This window comes from Leopardus geoffroyi, chromosome D1 (assembly GCF_018350155.1).
Source record: "Leopardus geoffroyi isolate Oge1 chromosome D1, O.geoffroyi_Oge1_pat1.0, whole genome shotgun sequence".
Lineage (NCBI taxonomy): Eukaryota > Metazoa > Chordata > Mammalia > Carnivora > Felidae > Leopardus > Leopardus geoffroyi.
Window position 1 is genome coordinate 68514824 of NC_059329.1, and position 19408 is coordinate 68534231.

The window sequence follows — 19408 nt, forward strand, 5'->3', positions numbered from 1 at the left end:
TGCCCTTTGCAGCACATTGCTCTTTGCACTATAGGCTACTCCAATAGGAAATTCAAAGAGTCTTCTAATAGTTTTAAGTAACCTTCACCCTTTTGTTTCAGTTGTACAATTTCATGTTCAGAGAATTATAGGCATGTAATATTTTTACATTAAAATTATTATCAATGCTTCTAAATAAAAGTATGGTAACAGATAGTATAAACAAGCTTCTTTGATTTAGTAATAATGCAGTAGAACGTTTAAGACTTGTAAACAAGTCAGTTGTGTCAGAAGCTGAGTCACTGCTTGTCAACAACAGCCTACTCTTACAAGAAAACTTAGCTGTAATCAAAAATAAAGATAACAGGAATAGTAAAGGGCATATTATTTCCTCTCCTGAGAGTAGTCTGTTTAGTTTCTAAGTTTAGATACCTACAGTATATTATTAGTGAGTTACCCATTTCCAGTAGTAGAACAACTATTAAAAGGAATAAGGCAGAAGTGGAAGGAGTATTAAGATGGAAGTAAGGGGAAAAATAATGTCATTATAATTTTTTTGCCACAAATATGTTAACATTATAAAGTCATCAGAAAACCTGTGTTGTTGCTGTTTTTAATGTTTATTTTTGAGAGAGAGACAGAGTGTGAGCAGGGGAGGGGCAGAGAGAGAGGGAATCACAGAATCCCAAGCAGGCTCCAGGCTCCAAACTGTCAGCACAGAGCCCAACAGGAGGCTTGAACTCAAGAACCGCAGTATCATGACCTGAGCCAAAGTCAGATGCTTAACCGCCTGAGCCACCCAGGCGCCCCAGAAAGCCTGTGTTTCTTAGTAGATCTGTGTTCATATGTGACCTTAAGGCAAGCAAGTCACTTCAGGTTCCAGAATTTCTTTTTATTCATCTGTAAAATAAGGAGTTTAATCTGATATCTAAATGCCCATCTAGCTTTAAATATTATAATTTAAAAAAAAAAAATTTTTTTTTCAACGTTTATTTATTTTTGGGACAGAGAGAGACAGAGCATGAACGGGGGAGGGGCAGAGAGAGAGGGAGACACAGAATCGGAAACAGGCTCCAGGCTCTGAGCCATCAGCCCAGAGCCTGACACGGGGCTCGAACTCACGGACCGCGAAATCGTGACCTGGCTGAAGTCGGACGCTCAACCGACTGTGCCACCCAGGCGCCCCTAAATATTATAATTTTATGTTATGTGTGATGAGTCATCTGTCGATGGTTTCTTAACCATCAAGTAAAATATATTGCTCATAGTTAGATTTAAACTTTAAGAAGTATTTTTTTAAGTTTATTTATTGTGAGAGAGAGTGTGAGCTTGAGCTGGGGAACGGTAGAAAGATTGGGAGAGAAAGAATCCCAAGCAGGCTCTGCATCGTCAGCGTAGAGCTCGTTGTGGGGCTAGAACTCATGAACTGTGAGATCAGGACCTGAGCTGAAATCCAGAGTCAGACGCTTAACCCACTGAGCCACTCAGGTGCCCCTAAACTATTTTTTTTTAACTTTTTAAAGTTTTCAAACTTCATATTGTTAATTTTCTACTAACTGAATGAGTGCTTGATGTAATCGTTACAAGTAAAAAAATAGGTTATATAGAATTCAGAGTTTTAGATATATACTTACTTATTTTTTACTTTTTTAAAAAAAGTTTATTTTTGAGAGAGAGAGCAGGGAGAGGCAGAGAGATGGAGAGAGAATCCCAGATAAGCTCTGCACTGTCAGCGCTTAGCCTGGGAGCCCAATGCTGGGCTCGAACTCATAAACTATGAGATCATGACCTGAGCTAAAGTTGGGCACTTAACCGACTGAGCCACCCAAATGCCCCAGAGTTTTATATATTTATATACTTAGTTTTCTTATGATATTATGAAGTTCTGGGAGCTTGTTTTATGGGTATTTTAGAAGGAAATAGAATGCAAGGAGGGGAGATCCTAATATTAGAGCACAAAAGGTAGGTATGAATATAGGTATTTTTACAAAACTTTTAAACCATATGGTATCTATGTCATACTATTATACTTTATTACTTGATTGTGCTGTATGATTTGGAAGTAAACGTGATAAATTGACAGGCAATGTTGTATCTTACTGAATATTGCTTTAAATTCAGAAAATCCATATTCTGATATATTGAATAAGCACCTGTTAATAATGCAAATTAGTTTATCACAGAAGTAAAGTAGAATGTACTTACAATTTTTTATGATGTGAACTAAGCTTTTATAATAGGTACAAAGTTGTCTTTTAGAAAATTCCTATATGAAGATTTGAATTTAGAAAGCAGTTGTAAAGCAGAGTGATTATTGTCAAACTTCCTTTAAATACTAAAAGCCCTTGTACTAAAAAAGTTTGAAAATTTAAAATCAGTTTGGAAAATTTTAAAACTTTCAAAATCACTTTTTAGAAACTTAAAGGTTTTTTTTTTTTTTTTTTTTTTTTTTTTTGATGTTTATTTATTTTTGAGGGAGAAAGAGCATGAGTGGGGAAGGGGCAGAGACAGAGGTAGACAGAAAATCCCAAGCAGGCTCTGCACTGTCAGCACAGAGCCTGATGCAGGACTTGAACTCACAGACTGTGAGATCGTTACCTGAGTCGAAACCAAGAGTCGGACACTTACTTAACTGACTGAGCCACCCAAGCATCCCTATTTAAAAGTTTTAAAAGAGCATACTTTATGCTTCCAACAGCAGAAGCTCTGTAATGTATTATGAAATTATTTTCCTGAATCTAATTTCCCAAATATATTTTGTTTATTGAATTCCATAAAAGACTTAGATTTTCTTTTGCAGTTTGTTTTCAGTAGTAAAGAATGTAAGTTAGCCGTTTTCATTTCTTAGCTAAGCAGATCTTGCATATGAATTTGCCTGTGTTTTTCCTGTATACTTGTGCTCTTTATTCATGTTTGTATTGAATCTTTATGATTTTCTGAAGTATTTATGTATTCCTGACCAGTCTCCTCAGTTGTTGGACGTATTTGTTTTCTTTGCGTATATTGACAAGTAAATAAATATTATTTATTTATTTTTTATTTTTAAGCAATCTCTACACCCAGGGTGGGGCTCGAATTCACAACCCCAGGATCAAAAATCACACACTCCACTGAGTTAGCCAGATGCCCTGCGAAATACAATTTAAAAAAAAACAAACAAATCCTAGATATATGAAAGAAATTTCTTTTGAGAATTGAGCCTAAAATTAAATATTATGAGTATAATTTCACACTGATGAAAAGGCTAGGGTTAAAAAGACTGAACCATTTGGGGGAAGTTGTAGAGGGCTGCTAGTGGGAATGGAGTTAAAGATAATTGGATCTAAGCAAGTCTTGTATTTTTGTTAGTAAATGCAGTGTGTATCACTTCCTGATTATAATGATTCATAGAGATGTTTTGTTAGAATGGCTTAACTGTTTAGGATGGCTAAACAGGGGAATGAGAAATGTGATATATCTGAATGATGAACTTTAACTTCAATTTCCACCCACATTAAAATGGAAACAGTGAATGATTTAATTCTTGAGAATTTAAAAGTTGAAAAAATGGGTAAAAAATTATAACTTGATTCATATAAAATTTGATGATTATGTCTTTACCTTTAATTCTCTTTTGTTTACATACTCATTTATTCCTAAACTAAATATTAAAAATACACTGAATAAAAAGTTCATGATTAGATTAAAAAAATATGATTAAAATTTTTAAAACTTACATTAGATACTCAGCTTCCTGGCAGTTAACTTCTGTAGTTAACATTTTAGCTTTTAAGTGAACAAAGTGAGATATAAATTCTAAAAATAAATTTGTTTCTAAGGAATCCTTAAGGAGTACTAGGTCAATTTTAGCCATTCTCTAATGATTTCCTGCCCATCATCAGTAGTTTAATATTATTCAGGAAAAGGACATGTTTACTATTAAATTTTCAGCTTAGCTATGTATACATTTTTAGTCATTTGATTACTTCTTATTCTATGCAGCAGTCTTTTTAATGTTAACTTTTACATTGAATAATTTATTTTGATGTTCAAATTACTCTACGTTTGGCCAGTAAGAACCCTTTCAACTGGCTCCTGTGTCCTTTTGACATATCTCCCCGTTCTTGGAGTACTTCCTTACTTTCTGCCAGGGAAGGATATTCCAAGCTCTTGTACCTTTCCAACACCGACACTAAGATCAGTCATTTCTACAAAGATCTCTTAATCCTTTTTGTGGAGAATGGTATTCAGAAATCACCATCTGGGCACTAGGTGTGTTTATTGTTGCAGGGATATCATTGCTTCTAGGTCTCCTCAATAAAAAGGAGCTAGAAAATATGCACACTCACATATATAAATGTGAAATCTGCCTTTATATCATTTATATATGCGTCTATATATAACTCAAATCATATGAAAGCCTTTAATAGGCAGATTTTTTTTTTCTGGATTATAAGAGAAAATAGAAATGTATTTCATGCTTATACATATATTTACACATATCCATAGTATGTTTTTGTGACTAAAATGTGTTTGTAACATAGAACTATTGGAAACCCAGTTGGCAGACAATTTTGCTACTTCCCCAGATTTATGATCATAAGTTCTGTGTGATTAATTTTTTAATTTGGTAAAATATACATAAAATTTACTTAATCAGTTTTAAGTGTACAGTTCATTAGCATTAAGTACATTTACATTGTTGTGCTACTCACCATTATTCATCCTCAGATATCTTTTCATCTTGCAGAACTATACCCAGTAGCAATCACTCCCTATTCCCCTACCCACCCTCTCAATGTCTGGCAACTACCATTCTACTTTCTGTCTGAATTTGTTTATTCTAGGTACCTAATATAAGTGGAATCCTACAGCATTTGTTTTTTGCGCTGATTTCATGTAGTATAATTTCTTCAAGGTTTATCCATGTTGTAGATTGTGTCAGTATTGCCATCCTTTTTAAGGCTGAATAATATTCCGTTTTATATGTATGTATAGAGACATAAATACATTTTATATGTGTATATATGTATACACATATATACACACACCTTTATATTCAATCATATATCTATATTGATCTGTGTATATAAATATTTATTTCCATCTTTTGGCTGTTGTGAATAATGCTGTTATGAACATGACTGTTCAGCCATGTATGAGTCCCTGCTTTCAGTTCTTTTGGTTATATACCCGGAAGAGAAATTGTCAAATCAGTAGACCATTTTAGCACTCACAGCAGGTCCTATATTTAGAAAACTTGTAAGCTTAAATGATGTAAGTTGTATTTTGCTTTGCAGCATAGTTGTGGACTTGACTAAGAGCTCATGATGTCTAGCTTTTTGTGGAAATAACCCAAACATCGCATTGAGTCAACTCCAAATTATTTTATATAGAGTTTTGCACAGTATGTCTAATTACTTTTGTAAAACAGCATTTGTACATTATCCTAGAATATAATATTTCATTTTTAATAGGAAGTGGTTTCTTTGTGTTATTACCATTTCTGTTTAGAGAACTTCCTTTAGCCATTCTTCTAGGGTAGGTCTGCTAGCAACAAATCGTTTAGTTTTCTTTCATTTGAAAATGTCTTGATTTCCCCTTCATTCCTGAAGGATATTTTCACTGAATATAGGATTCTAGGCTGACAATTCTTTTAGCTTTGTGGAAAATATCTATGTTTGTGATTTTTAATGAGAAATCTTCATTTGAATTGTTTTGCCCATATACATAAGGTATTGTTTCTCACTGTTTTCAAATTTTTTCTCTTTGTCTTTAGTTTTCAAGGATTTTTTTTTTCTTTTTTGAGAGGCAGAGCAAGAGAGAGCATGCCTAAGTGGGGGAGGGGCAGAGGGAGAGATAGAATCTTAAGCAGACCCCACACCCAGTATGGAACCCAATGCAGGGCTAGTTCTCACAACTGTGAAATTATGAGTTGAGCTGAAATCAAGAGTCAGGTGGTTAACCAACTGAGCCACCCGAGCACCCCTAGTTTTCAAGGATTTTGATTATGATATGTGTTTACATAAAATACTTTGGATTTAATCTGTTTGGGATTCACTCAGCTTCCTGAATATGTAGTCTTATGCCTCTTGCCAAATTTGGGAAGTTTTCAGCCATTATTTCTTCAAATAGTTTTTCATGTACACTGTCTTTCTTCTTTCCTCCCAGGACACGGATGACATGAATGTCAGTTAGGTCTTTTGTTATGGTTGTACAGATAATTGAGAATGATTTTTTTGGTCTTTTTTTTTTTCTTTATTTTTCAGATAAAAATGTCTGTTGTTCTTATCTGCAGGGTCACTGATTCCTTCCCTTGTCACCTTCATTCTGCTATTGAGCCTACCTAGTGAGTTTTAATTTTAGTTATTTTATTTGCTATTTCTTTGCTGATACTTTGTTTTTTTCATTTGTTTCATGCTGAACATTTTTACACAGCTGCTTTAAAATCCTTGTCAGATAATTCCAATATTTGCATCATCTTGGTGTTGGCATCTATTGATTGTCTTTTCTCATTCAAGTTGAGATTTTCCTGGTTCTTGGTATGACAAGTGACTTTTCATTTTATCCTGGATGTTTTGAGTATTACATTATAAACTCTGAATGTTACTTAAATGTTCTGTTTTAACAGATTTTCTCTGATATCCTGCCAACAGGTGAAAGGGGGTTCTCCTTCATTACCAAGAGGTGGAAGTAGAAGTCCGGATTCCCCATCCCACCTTTATAGCCTGGGTGCGAGTGGTGCCTTGTTACTTCTCGTTGGGGGTGAAGTTCAGGTTCCCCTTAAACTTCTGTGGATACCTGCTTGACTGGGACAAGGGGGTACACTTTGTTAGTCCTCCCATGAGGCTTCCACTGATAGAAGTGAGGAAGTGCTTCTACCACTGGGCTGTGATGGAAGTCCCACTTGCCTACTTTGTCTTCTTTAACACCACTCTGGTCGAAGGGTGTGGGAGGGAAGGGAGTGCCTTGTTTTAGCCAGATGAGAATGGAAATCTCTTGCACCTTGATGATGGGAATGGAGACAGAGCAACTTTCCCCCACCTCAGTCCCCCCAGTGTTTGGCTGTAGTGTGATTAGTGTCTAAAAGTTTCCTGTTTTGTGAGACTGCCTCTGATCCTTTAGCTGGAAAAAGGCATTCATGTCTTGGGCATTTTTCAGTCTGTGCTTACTCAGACCAGAATATATTAGGCAAAAAGAAATCCAGGGAATTAACCATCATGATCTTCATTCTTTGGGTCCTGAGGTCCCTAGCTGGTCTCTTTCCTCTTCACCTTTCAGTATCTTCTTATCTTTGTTTAATACATAATGCTTTTAGTTGTATTTAGCAGGTGGAATAGGGAGAGTGTATCTACTCCCACTTGTCCCAGAAATGGAGCTTTTGGATATTTTAATGTGTAGAATGTTATGTGTGATTTTGAGACTATAAAGTGACATTCATTTATTTTTAGAATAGTATTTAATAGTATTTAAAGAATAGTATTCTTTGAAATGGAGCTTTTAGAGATTTTAATGTGTAGAATGTTATGTGTGATTTTGAGAATATAAAGTGACATTCATTTTTTTAGAATAGTATTTAATAGTATTTAAAGAATAGTATTCTTTTAGAATACTATTTTCTTTTTAATTTCCTTGTAAGAGGCTTCCAACCTTCCTTTTGGCCTCTATTTTTCCAGATATATATTAGTTGAAGTTAGTAGTTGAAGTTTATTATCATAAGCCTTCGGTTATTTTAGACATCCTTAGTTTCTTTAACTATTTTCTTATGTAGTAACCTCACATTGCGCACGGTCTGCATATTGTCTGTTAATGTTACCTGATCTTGATTGTGCTAGTTTTTATTGTTTGTTTTCTGTAGACCTATCATGTTGGTTGTTGTACACACTGAGTGTAGTTCTTGAAATCTCCCTAGATCTTTTCCATGTGTACTGTTGCCTAGGTAAATTGCTTTTGTTTTCTTATTGTACATGTTTGATTGAGCGGTTAGGTGTTTTCTCTCTTGTGTTTGAGAGGGTAGGAGTAGGCTAACACTTAAAATTTTTTACTTAATATATAAGTTGAGTAAATTTGTCAAGTTTATTTCTTATGATTTACATATAAATTATAAAAACAAGTATAGGTACAGCGCTAAATATTTGGAAATGTCAGCATAAAGAAAAAACACCTCTAGCTTTACCCCTCAAAGACAATACTGTTAATGCTTTGATGAGATTCTTTTATTCTGAAATTTTTTCTTCCCTCTCTTTTCCAATATAGACTCTTAAAAAAATGGTATTATAGTACATTTTAAGGCTAGCATTGTTTCTTAGCAATATATTGGATATTTACCCTTGTCTGTATATCTCATATAGCATTATTTTCAAAGACTGCATGGTATTCCACTACGTATATTTATTATAATTTTCTTATAAATTATTTTCTTTTTTGGCGAATTAGACAGCTTTTGGTATGTTCTTATTACATTTACAGTAATGTTTTGCTGAGTATCTTTTTACATTCACATCTGTACATTCATTGACAATACCGTTTGGAAGAATTTTTTTTTAACCTTTTATTTATTTTGAGAGAGTATGAGCAGGAGCAGGGGAGGGGCAGAGAGAGAGAGAATCTTAAGCAGGCTCTGCCCTGTTAGTGTAGAACCCTACGTGGGGCTCAGTCCCATGAATCTTGAGATCATGGCCTGAGCTGAAATCAAGAGTTGGACGTTTAACCAACTGAGCCACCCAGGTGTGCCACCTTGGATGAATTCTTGAAGGTAGGATTGGTGGATTATCACATATGTCCATTTTATTTTTTGAACAAAAATAATGGGTTTTATTCCTATTTAAAATTTTTGTTTTGGTCATGTCTATTGAGACAGATTTGAAATTGATACTGTTTATTATATTAACTATTCCTTATGTTGTTCCTTAAATTTGATCATCTTTTTCATGGCTTTGTCTAGATGATTACTTAAAGCGCTAAATAAAACAGGACTGAAGATAGATAATCTTTTGGCATAATCTTTTAGTTGTGGTTTCAGTTAAGAGTTGTAATTGTTGGGGCGCCTGGGTGGCTCAGTCAGTTAAGCATCCGACTTCAGCTCAGATCATGATCTTGTGGTTCGTGATTTCGAGCCCCAGATCAGGCTGTCTGCTGTCAGCGCAGAGTCTGCTTCAGATCCTCTGTCTCCCTCTCTTTCTGCCCCTCTTGTGCTCATTCATATTCTTTCTCTCTCTCTCTCTCTCTCTCTCTCTCGAAAATAAACATTGGGGAAAAAAGTTATAATTGTTAAGGCACATTTTTATCATTTTATGCATAGCAATGTTTTTGTCAGGTGTGCTTTTCTGAAATGAAGATATTTTGTACCTTTCATGTTTGTTGATGTATCAATCTATCAAAAATAAGTAAGATGTGCATTAATTTAACCTCTTAGTCATCTGTGTTTTGTTCCCATTTTTACATCATCTTATTATGAAGAATAGGATATAAAAAAATGAATATATTAAGTTTAGTTTAAAGAAGAATAATAACTTGGGCATCTTTTTCAGGATATGAAACATTACCAGTACCACTGAAATCCTTATAACTCCCTCCTCCTCAGTTCTGTCCCTGCCTCTACCACCATTCTAAATTTTTGATAAGTGTGTTTTTGTTTCACCACATGCTGTGTCAGTAAACAATAAAATGGCTAGTTTATATATTTTTGAGCTTTATGTAAATGGAATTATTTTGTGTCTGTTGGTCTGTAGCATATATTTTACTATGAGTTGGCTCTTCCACTTTGTTTTGAGATAACATTCATGTTGATGTACATAACAGCACTTCATTTTCTCTGTAACATAGTCTTCTATGAATATACTACAGTTTATCATGGAAGCACACTTAGGATATTTATAGTTTTGTGCTATTTTGAGCAATGTACTGTAAACATTTCTGTACACATCTCTTGTTACTTGGGGCAAGAGTTCCTTTAGGAGATGATGGATGGCTGGATGGCAAGATGGATGGATAGATAATAGATATTCCTGGTGGTGAGATTAATCGATTGTAGGATAAACATATTTTCAGATTTATAAGTAATATCAAAACTGTTTTCTCGAAGGGTTTTATCAGTTTACATTCCCACTAACATGAGTGAGAGTTCTTGGTTTGTAGCTTGTTTTTTTTGCTTACTCATAATATTGTGCATTCAAAAATTTCTTTGTGAGCTAATCATTCGCTTCTGAGAATCTCCTGTTCATGTCTTGGCCATTTTTCTATTGAATTATCTTTCTGTATTGATTTATGGAATTTATTATTATTCTGGGATACCAGTCTTTTGTTAGTTACATTTGTTGTAAATGTCCTTTCCCAATTTGTTGCTTTTTTTTCATCCTTTTAATTTTTTGAAATCAAGAAGTCCATGATTGAACTGATCTTAATCAGTCTTTTTCTTTTTTATATACTTAAAAATTTTCTTTCCTATCCAAGGATTTTAAAAATAATATTACTTTTTATAAAGGATTTATAGTTTTGCCTTTCTTTTTTAAATTTATTTACATTTATTTAAATTTATTTTATATTTTTGAGACAGTAGGGAAGAAGGTCAGAGGGAGGGACGGAGAGAGAGAGAGAGAGAGAGAGAGAGAAAGAGAAAATCTCAAGTAGGCTCCATGCTGAGTGTGGGGCTTGATCCCAAGACCCTGTGATCATGCCCTGAGCCAAAATCAAGAGTCAAATCCTTAACTGACTGAGCCACCCAGTGCCCCTGTCACTATTTTTAATTTTAGCCATTCTGATAGGTGTGTGGTAATCTCAATATGATTTTAATTTGCATTTCCCTAATGGCTGGTGATATTGGCCATCTTTTCATGTGTGTGTTTGTCATCTGTTTATGCCTTGTGTTGAAATGTTTTATGTTTTTGCTTAGGTTCTAATTAGATTTTTTTGTCAGGTGTTTAGAATTCTGGGTAGATATTAGTTCTTGTCGATTATGTGGTTTGAAATATTTCTTCTCAGTCTATAGCTTGTCTTTTCATCCTTACAGGGTTTTTATAAAATAAATTTTTTCAATTTTGATGAAATTTATCAATTTTTCCTTTTATAGACCATGCTTTTGATGTCATCTGAGAACTCTGCCTAGTCTTATTAGCCTGGAAGATTTTCTTCTGTTTTTTTTTTTCCCCTTAAAAGTTTTATAGTTTTATATTTTTCATTTAAGTTTATTATCCATATTCAGTTAATTTTTGTATATGGTGAGATACTTAGGTTAAGGATTATTATTTTTCTGCATATTAATGTCCAGTTCCAGCACCATTTGTTGAAAAAACTCATTCCTTCATTGAGTTGTTGTATCTAGACAGAAATCAGTTGGGCATATTCGTATGGATCTGTGTTGTGTTCTGTTGATTCCTCTGGGTATTATCTTATATATACCAATTTACCAGTTGAAATGCAGAATCATTACTCCTTTATGTCCCTTTACCATTCTTTGTTTATAATATAATTGTGTCAGATATTTCCTCTATACATTTATAACCATATGAAGTAGTCTTCATTTTTATGTCAATTGTCAAACATTTAATAAAAACTCATGAGAATGAAAGTGTATTGTATTTAACCTTCTTTTTCATATTGTCTTCCTTCCTTCCTTCCTTCCTTCCTTCCTTCCTTCCTTCCTTCCTTCCTTTCCTTCCTGATGTTCTAAGGTTCTTTCTTTGATCATTTCCTTTTTGTTTAGAGAAATTCCTTTATCCATTTCTTCAGAGTAGTTTTACTGGAGACAAATTCTTTTAGTTTTCCTTTATCTAAGAATGTCTTGAATTCTGATTGATTACAAAGGCAATTTCTGGGTCATTTCTAAAGGACATTTTCATTTGTTTGTTTTAGGCTTCTGAGTTAACAGTTATTTTCTGTAAGCACCAGAAAAAAATACTGTTCAGCTTCCTCTGGCCTTTATGGTTTCTGGTCCACTTTCTGTTGTTTGTTCGTTTGTGTGTATGTTATTTTTTCCTGTGTCTTTTTTCCCCCTAATTTGAGTATAGTTGACACACAGTGTTACATTAGTTTCAGGTGTACAACATAGTGATTTTGACAAATTTATACATTATGCCTTATCACCTTAAATGTAGCTTAGCATCTGTCCCCATACGTTGCTAATACGATGTCATTGTATTCCTTATGCTGTGCTTTGATTTTCATGATTTACTCATTCCATAACTGGGAACCTATATCTCCAACTCCCCTTCACCCATTTTGCCCACTCTCCCACCTCCTGTCCTCTGGCAACCATCAGTTTGTTCTCTGTATTTTTAGGTCTGATTCTGCTTTTTGCCTATTTATTTTTATTTTTATAAGATTCCACTTTGTCTTTCTTAGTCTGACTTATTTCATTTAGCATCATAGCCTCTAGGTTTATGCATGTTGTCTCAGATGGCATGGTATCATCTTTATTTATTTATTTATTTATTTTTTATAATGTTTTTATTTATTTTTGAGACAGAGACAGAGCATGAGCAGGGGAGGGGATAGGGAGAGAGGGAGACACAGAATCTCCAGGCTCTGAGCTGTCAGCACAGAGCCCGACATGGGGCTCGAACTCATGGACTGTGAGATCATGGCCTGAGCCGAAGTCAGACGCTCAACCGACTGAGCCACCCAGGCACCCCTGGTATCATCTTTATTTATCCAAAGAAAATAAAAACACTAATTTGAAAAGATATGTGCACTCCTATGATTAAAAAACAAAACATTTTTTAAAAATGTTTTTATGTTTGAGAGTGAGTGCAAGCGGGGGAGGGGCAGAGAGAGAAGGAGAGAGAGAATCCGAAGCAGGCTCTGCACTGCCAGTGCAAAGCCCCATGTGGGGCCCAAACCCATAAACTGTGAGATCATGACCTAAGCTCAAGTCACGCGTTCAGCTGACTGAGCCTCCTGGGTGCCTTGTGCACCCTTATGATTATTGCAGCATTATTTACAATAGCCAAGGTATAGAAGCAACCTAAGTATCCGTCAATAGGTCAATTGATAAGGAAGATGTGGGGTGTGTGTGTGTGTATGTGGGTATACACACATATGCAACCATAAAAAGGATGAAATATGACCTATTTTTGATAGTTTCTATTGTTATGTCTTCAAGTTTATTAATCTTTTATTCAATAGTACCTAATCTGTTAATCCTACCCATTATATATTTCATTTCAGATATTGTACTTTTCATCCCTAGAAATTTGAATTGGATCTTTTTTATATCTTCCATGTTTTTTCTTAACATACTCATCTATTTATTTATTTATTTATTTATTTATTTATTTATTTATTTATTTATTTATTGAAGATTTTATTTTAAGTAATCTGTACACCCCAGTGTGGGGCTTGAACTCACAACCTGCGATCAAGGGTCGCATGCTCTACCAGACTGAGCTAGCCAGTCTCCCTTCTTCAAATATAGAATATAATTAAAAACTTTTTACACCCTTGTCTCCTAATTCTATCATATGTATCGTTTCTGGGTTGGTTTTTCTTACTATGAGTCATAGTTTCCTGCTTCTTTACATGCCTATTTATGTTTGATTGCATGTCAGACATTGTGAATTATTCCTTGATGGGTACTGGGTATTTTTTATTCCCATAAATGTTTTTGAGCTTTGTTTTTGAATGCAGTTAATTTACTTGTTAACAGTTTGATATTTTTAAGGCTTGCTTTTAAGCCTAAGTCTGAGCCTAATTTGGTCCCACTACTGAGACAATATTCTTCTGAGTACTCTTATCTGATGCCTTGTGTATTATATTTTTTTCATTTTGGCTGGTGGGAACTGAAATGAGCGCCAGGGATACTTTACTGTGGTTTGTTCCCCTGCTTCAGCTATTTCTTCACATGCATATGCTGATGAGTACGGCTGAATACTCATGGAGGACCACTCTACAGATCTCTGGAGCTTGCTGTTTCCACAGCTTTCTTTTCTTCAGTATTCTGCTCTGTAAATTTTAGCCAGATTGGCGCCCTTGAACTCCCACCTCATCTATTCAACTCAGGGAAATTACTGGACTCTATCTCTATATATTTTGTGTAGGTTTTTAGTTGTTTAAGATGTGGAAGGTAAATCCAGTCTACTATGTCATCTTGGTTCATAGTGGAAGTTTCTTGGAGATAGGTAATAAACAAGTAAAATAATGCAAATACATCAAATGGCCAAAAGTACTCTGGGGAAGCCTGAAGCAAGGAAGGGAAATAGATGTCAACTATCAAGAGAATTGTAATTTTAAAAGGATAATGAGAAAGGAGCGCTTAGTCGGTTAAGTGTCAGTCAGACTCTTGATTTTGGCTCAGGTCATGATCTGGTTTGTGGACTCTGCTGACAGCATGGAGCCTGCTTGGGATTCTCTCTCACCCTGTCTGTCTGCCTTTACCCTGCTCTCTCCCTCTGTCTTCCTCAAAATAAAATATGAACAGAAAAAAATAAAAGATGAGAAAAAGACCACATTGAGAAATTGACTATTCTGATTTTCTTTTGCTGTATAACAGTCTGCCCCCAAACTTAGTGACTTTTGCTCATGGGTGTGCAGTTTAGGCAAGGCTGGGCTGGGACAGCTCATTTATGCTTTGCTGGGTATCAGCTGGGACAGCTGAAAGGCTGAGGACTGGAATCATCTGAATGCTGGTGTTCACATGTATGGTGATTGATGCTGGTTGCCAGCTGGGATCTCATTTGGGCTGTGGCTAGAACATCTACACATGACCTTTCTATGTGGCTACTTGGCTCCCACACAGCATAGTGGCTGTGTTCCAAGGGCAACCATCTGAGAGAGAGAGAGCCAGGTGGAAGCCGTATTGCCCTTTCTACCCCAGCCTTGAAAGTCATGTTGTGTATTACAAGAAGTCACTAAGGCTGACCATAGTTAAGGGGACTGGAATTAGACTCCTATTCTTGCTAGGAGACATGAATCTGTGGACGTATTTTAAAGCCACCACAATTATATTTGCACAAAGGAAGTAAGGATGTCGAGGGGAAGAGCATTCCAGGTAGAATGGACAGAAATGCAAAGACTCTAAGGTTGGCAGGTACCTGATTGCTTAGATTTGTTTACGGTTGAGTTCCTGCTGTAAAATGGCAGCTCCCTGAGGACAAGGGCTTTGTTCCCTGCTATTTTCTCAACACCTAGTGTTTGACAGATAGTTGCAGTTCTTATTTGTGGAAGAGATAGCCTTTTGGCACCGTGTTTCAAAATCCTAAAAATTAGTACCTAACCTTTGATCTAGTAATTCTTTGGGCAGTTATCTTTAGGAACAATAGTGTATACATAAGCAAAGCTATAGTGAAAATTTGAAAGTGTCTAAATGCCCATTAATAGCAGATTAAATAAATTACAGTTTTCTATATAATGGAACACTGTAGTTTTAAACTACATGTTTTGGCACAGAAAGATAATTGAATATTGAGGGACAAGGAACAGAATTAAAATAATAGTGTACAGAATGATCTTATTTGGTTAATAATTAGCAGTCTATATAATATATGCATAGAATGGAGAGGGATCTGATAGGATGTATATCAGAATGTTAATAATTGTTATAGGTGTTATTTTATTGATTTATTTTTTAAATGTTATTTTTATGAGTGTGGGGTAGGGAGGGGCAGAGAAAGAGGGAGATAGAGGATACGAAGTGGGCTCTGCACTGACAGGAGAGAGCCTGATATAGGGCTCAAACTCACAGACCCTAAGATCATGACCTGAGCTGAAGCTGGATGCTTAACCCACTGAGCCACCCAGGCACCACTATAGGGGTTATTTTAGGGTTGCTCGTTAAAAAGGTTATTTACTGCTATTATAATAGAAATACATTTCTATTGTAAAAGCAAATAATGTAAAATGTTTTCATTGATGTGGAATAGTATCCAGGTTACTGTAATAAAAAGCACCTTTATTTATTAAGGAAGGTGGAGGAAAACAAGATCTGTACAGAAAAAAGTGTGAAATGTTGTAAAACCAAGATTTTTCAGGAAATTATCTCCTGATTATAAGTTATCTTTATTTTCTTTTGAATATTTCTGTTTCCTTAATTGGAAAAATAAGCTTGTCTCATAATAAGAAAAAGATTTAAAAGAAAATAGCTACAGGCGGTAGTGATAAGCAGCTTTACTTTAAGAATATTTATCATGTTAAAAATCGAAATTTATAAACCACCTAAATCAGGGGTCTCTAGGTTCCCCTGTAAAGTTTCTTTAATGGACTCAAAATATTATGTGACTTAGGAAGAGAAAGACAAATACTGTCTGATCTCACTTATGTGTGGAATCTAAAAGATAGAACTCCTGGAAGCAGATTGGTGGTTGCCAGAGGAAGAGGGTAGAGAAAATAGGTGAAGGTGGTCAAAATGCACACACTTCCAGTTCTAAGATAAGTAAGTATTGGGGATGTTACGTACAGCATGGTGACTATAGTGAACAATACTGCACTGTATTTGAAAGTTGCTAAGAGGGGCGCCTGGGTGGCGCAGTCGGTTAAGCGTCCGACTTCAGCCAGGTCACGATCTCGCGGTCTGTGAGTTCGAGCCCCGCGTCGGGCTCTGGGCTGATGGATCGGAGCCTGGAGCCTGTTTCCGATTCTGTGTCTCCCTCTCTCTCTGCCCCTCCCCCGTTCATGCTCTGTCTCTCTCTGTCCCAAAATAAATAAATGTTGAAAAAAAAAAAATTTATAAAAAAAAAAAAAAAAAAAAGAAAGTTGCTAAGAGAGTAGATCTTATAATTGTCATCACTAAGAGGAAAACAATGTGTGAAACAAATGTTAGCTAAACTTAGTAATCATTTTGCAATATATACATATATCAGATCTTTATGTTGTATACTTTAAATTATTACAGTGTTGGATGTTAATTATATTTCAATAAAACTGGAAAAAATATTATGTGGCTTAGAACATTTGATTTACACTTAATTCTGGAGCTACCACTCTTGTTAATGTGGTTGGTTTTTTTCCATGCTAATATTAATCTTTATCACTATAGCACAGGTTTTCAGTAACCTTACAAGAGTAATTGAGCCCTAAAGTAAAAATTAGAAATGTAAATTATGAATAAAATCCTAGGTGGTATAATACTTTAATACAGATTTGATTGCAAAAATGTCTTTAGCTTAATTGTTGTAATTTCACTGTCTTACCTTTTTATTTTAAGGAAATAATTTGTAATTCATTTTGTTCTTATATACCATAGGATGTGTTTTGGAGATGCAGACAAAATATCTTTGATGAAATGAAGAAGAAATTTTTACAGGTAGACTGCTGATGTAATTGCTTTAGTATGATAATCAGCAGAACAAGTAACAGCATGTTGGTATTTTTATTTAATAACAAGGCATGTCTTAAGCTTTATGTTCGTTTGGCTTATTTTATTTCAACCTGATTTTAATAAGAAGAAAGTCACCTTAAATGAATATGCACCTTGTTTTTAACATGTGAGTCAGGGGGAAAACCTAAAAACTATGGAACCCTTTGTTTTGAGTTTCAGGCATGGTTGTTGTCTGTTTTTTATGCAGATATATTTCATTTTCTGAAATAGTAGTAGTACTGCATTGAATCATTTAATAACTTACAGAGTCAAAACCCAGAAATCTTACTTGAATAATTAAATAAAACTATTACTTCCTAACAGGCTGACTGCATTATAAACCTAAACTTTGCTGTGATGTGCATCCCATTCTAACCTTTACTTAATGCCTCATTTTTCCTGGGTCCTTTAGCTCTAAATTTTTTTTTCTTCAACGTGCTTCCTTTAATCTCTAAATGGTCTGTGGCAAGAGACCATTTAGGAAAAGATCATATAACATTGGAGTTTACTGGGTGGGGACAGGGGGGATAGGATGGAGGAAGGTCGTAGAATGGAATGGATGGAGCATCTTAAAAATACAGTTTTTTAAATGTGAGTTAGGGCCCTCCATCATTGCTCCAGTAATTGTCACTTGTTAAAGTAAAAATGCGTATCTGAATGAGGCTGATAAATTTAATAAGTTTCAGTCAGCAAAAATATTCATTCCCTCAGTTCTCTTTTTTAATCTATGGCAGTATTCACTGTGGGTACCCAGAAGGGTAATGTGCTAAGGCCTGATTTCTTAGCTCATAGCAGCTCCTGTACCAAGAAGTAGGGAGAATGGACTTCGTGTGTGTGTAAGTTTACAACCATATTGTTATTCTTTGTAATAACATTGAAAAGAAGAAAGTCTTGAGAGAAAATGGGTTGATTATTAAATTTAGAGGTCAAGAGGTCCCTTTGTAATGTTTTAAAATTCTTTATATTAATTTTGTTTCTTAGAAAAATCTGCATCTTGGAAACTGAGTTTTGTTTGATATTAAGTTGTTTTCTACATGCTAATACATTCCAAATATATGCTATCAATTATACACCTTGCTTTTAAAATAAGGAACACCTAGGAAGTGTTTTTTAATGAAACAAAAATTATGGCGTTAATTTCAGAGAACTCAGATTTGAATTTAGAACTATTAGGAATGCCAAGAAAAGGAGATGCCCTGATTTAAGAAGTGAACATGCTGTCAGGCAGACTCTGAGATCCCTCAGACAGAACAATCTTGTGTCGACCTCTGCAGGATATCCCTAGCAGCGAGCTTATCTTTGGAAGAAAATACGTTTTCAGTATTTTTATCCCAATATTTATCTTTTGTAAATAAGACTGTAGTTTAAATTTGTTTTTTTCTTTGTTTTTTCAAGAATTCTTTCTTCAAAGTATGTTAGGAAATCCAGCTTTGTTTCTGCAGTGAGCACAGACGGGCACAGACCAAATACTCTGTTAGCATGCACAGTCGTAATGTAACTGCTGTGGACTTTTCCCTTATTCTCACTAGTCTAATATTGCTATGAGTTGTCCATAAAATAAGTGGTTTTAATTTTATACTTTGTATCTTTTTTCTAACTGTCTAGATTTTCTGTGTAGAGAACTTTGTGCCCATCTCATAGCTCACCTAAGACACATGAAATATTTTCCCAAGTGGAACATGCTTTAGGCTTTTCTAAAGCTTTGCACTTGTTTTCTCTTATTCATCATAAAACTCTTTTAACTCAAAAACTGTGCTCTCTTTCCTAAATTATGATGTATCCTTAGATGCCTTACCTTAATGTTGCATTTAGTGTTTACATGGATACCTTCCCTGCTCTGGTATGCCAACACCACCATCACTACATCCTTTCCATCTAGTGCTTGCTGTGCTTCAATGTGTTGAAGTGCATTTTTGTTGTCTAAGGCTGTAGAACAGCCTACCGCAAAACTTAGTGGCTTAAAACAACAACTAGTTTATTCACAATTCAGTGGGATGGGATCTGGGGCTCAGCTGGTCAGTTTCTCTGGTCTGTGTGGCATCATCTGGGATCATTACTTGGCTGCATTTAGCTGGGCTTTGGATGGCATGTCCAAGAAGGCTTTTCTCCGTTATTAGGCACCCCAGTGCTCCTCTGATGTGGCCACGTGTTCTCTGTGTAGGG

General features: G+C 35.2%; 1 protein-coding gene across 2 annotated transcripts in view; it reads left to right on the forward strand.

Annotated features, from left to right (window-relative positions):
• The window catches only part of USP47 (ubiquitin specific peptidase 47), a 107516-nt gene that overhangs the window by 17683 nt on the left and 70425 nt on the right, over positions 1–19408 (forward strand). The window contains exon 2 of one of the 2 annotated variants that reach the window (XM_045484520.1): positions 17132–17191. The exons of the other annotated variant lie outside the window; for it this stretch is intronic. Within the exon in view, the coding sequence (XP_045340476.1) occupies positions 17132–17191 (60 nt within the window). The remainder of the gene's footprint in view (positions 1–17131; positions 17192–19408) is intronic. 2 annotated transcript variants of the gene reach the window in all.